General features: G+C 47.6%; 1 protein-coding gene across 1 annotated transcript; it reads left to right on the top strand.

The window, feature by feature from the left end:
* The first annotated feature begins 297 nt into the window (after positions 1–297).
* SF3B5 (splicing factor 3b subunit 5) lies at positions 298–1,235 on the top strand. Its single transcript, XM_068676995.1, has one exon. The coding sequence runs from the start codon at positions 378–380 to the stop codon at positions 636–638; it is 261 nt and encodes an 86-aa protein (XP_068533096.1). The 5' UTR covers positions 298–377; the 3' UTR covers positions 639–1,235.
* Positions 1,236–2,295: the final 1,060 nt, after the last annotated feature.

The following is a 2,295-nucleotide window of genomic DNA, read 5'->3' as shown; positions in this document are numbered from 1 at the left end:
GAGCAGCCAGGCACTGGGACGGGTTGCCCAGGGAGGTGGTGGCGTCACCGTCCCTGGGGGTGCTCAGGGAGAGGCTGGACGTGGTGCTTGGGGACATGGTTTGGTGGTGACACTGGTGGTAGGGGGTGGTTGGACCGGGTGAGTTTGCAGATTTTGTCTAATCTCAGTGACTCTGTGAGTCCATGGGTGGGAGGGGCAGGGCACTACAGAGGACTACATCTCCCAGCGTGCCTTTGCGGGCGCACACGCGCAGTGCCCCTCCGGCGGCGGTGTCGGCGGGCGGCTGGGGGAAGTGCGGGCTGCCGCCGGGTGAGGGGAGCGGAAGGGGCGGGCGCGGGGCGGTAGCGGCGGCTGCTGGCGGCAGCGGGACGGCCGCCATGACGGACCGGTACACCATCCACAGCCAGCTGGAGCACCTGCAGTCCAAGTACATCGGCACCGGGCACGCCGACACCACCAAGTGGGAGTGGCTGGTCAACCAGCACCGCGACTCCTACTGCTCCTACATGGGCCACTTCGACCTGCTCAACTACTTCGCCATCGCCGAGAACGAGAGCAAGGCGCGGGTCCGCTTCAACCTGATGGAGAAGATGCTGCAGCCCTGCGGGCCGCCCGCCGACAAGCCCGACGAGTCCTAGCCCGGCACGGAGCCCCCCGGCCACAGCCAGCCCCGCAGCCCCCCCCCCCCCCCCCCCGCCTGCCCTGCTTCGCCTGGAGGTGTTGGGACAACGCCTGCGCCCCGATGGTTCCTCCCCGTTGCGGACTGTTCACTTTCTCTCTCTTTTTTATAAAAAAATACATTTCAGTGGGCATTTGTAACGTCTCGTTTGGTAATGTGCTAGTAACAGCGCGTGGTTCTGAAAGGCGCGGTGTTACCCGATGTTAAGCTGTTCAGTACTTCTTGTCTGGAGTCACAGCAACAACTTTAACATAGTGTCTTCCCAGCCTCGCCATCTGGTACTTGCCCACCAGACCTGCATTTTGGGGAGGGAAGGGAGGAAGCGCGTGGCCTATAAAAGGGTTTGATCTGTTGTTAGCCTTTGGGGTGATCTGTGATGCAGTGTACGTCCATTGCTCCAAGGCCATAAAACTCAAATGTGACTTTACTCTGTATGCTATTTTTTTTGTCTCACCTTCTCATCTGTACATTGCGTTTTCCAAATCCTGATCCTCTGTTCCAGCTTATTTTTTACTATCCAATGTTTATAGTAATCTAATTAAAAATTTTTCTACAATTCGCCATGTAAGTGAGTAACAACGTGGGGTTGGGTACTGTGGGTGTGAAATGGGTGATGTGGAGGCTAGGGAAAAGCTAAACCATTTTGCCAAATGACACATACAAATTTTTCTTTCTTTGCAATGAGAAAAATAAAGGTTATTCATTATTACTTTGAAGTAGAATGCCTAGAAATCCCACTAATGTTGAGGTGACAATGTCAGATCAGGCTACAAACAGAGCTGATGTTGGTTTAGATTTGTCACCCAAAATAGGCTTTCTTTTCATTCATAAATCTTGAGTTCTAATGGAAAACCTGACAGAAAAACTCAGAGGTTATGTTCAGATTATGCAAGTTTACCAGTGACATTTGACATTTTCTTAAGATGAGTGATCTCTTCCAAATAATGAACTTAAACTCTACTCAGATGTATAAAATAAACTATTCAAGATAATGGAGTAATGTAAGAAAAAGTGCTTAAGTTCCTGCAGTCATATTCAAGTCAATACATCCATTTTCTGAAGATTTCGGCTTTTTTTTTTTTTTTTTTTTTTTTTTCCCCAGTTTTGTCACACATACTAAGATGAGGACAAGGGTGAAATGGTCCTAAATAAATACAGCCTGCAAGATTTGTGGGGAACTACCGCAGTTTGCCAGAAATGAATTTCTAGAAATAATCCGTAGAAAACTAATCTTTTGCACTTCTTAGTGTAATTAATCTTTAAAATTGGTATCCTTGGGAGACTTACCAATGTGATACTTCAAAGCTGACTTAAGAGAACAGTTTGAAATACATGTGCAAGCTGGTACAGGTAATTTGAAGAGCATCTGTTCCTTAAAAACTGAGTAATACGGCTGAAAGATTTCCCTTAGATAAGTTCAGGCACTTAAAAGTACATATGCAGTGCAGTCTTGCAGATGTTGAACAAAATTCATACTTAAATCAAACAGATTTCTTGTTACTTTTCTTAATTAACTCTTCTACAACCAGATCTTAGAAACTTGCTTTTTCCCTATACGAATAGACAACATACTCAGTGGAAAAGGGTGCCATAGCTGTTGTTCCTCTTCATTGCCA

The sequence above is a fragment of the Anas acuta genome, chromosome 3, assembly GCF_963932015.1.
Source record: "Anas acuta chromosome 3, bAnaAcu1.1, whole genome shotgun sequence".
NCBI lineage: Eukaryota > Metazoa > Chordata > Aves > Anseriformes > Anatidae > Anas > Anas acuta.
Note: the sequence above shows the minus strand (reverse complement) of the source record. Positions and strands in the feature narration are given on the sequence as shown.

What these genes read in the sequence shown, in the direction of transcription:
- SF3B5 (XM_068676995.1), top strand. Translation starts at nt 378, where the DNA reads ATGACGGACCGGTACACCATCCACAGCCAGCTGGAGCACCTGCAGTCC.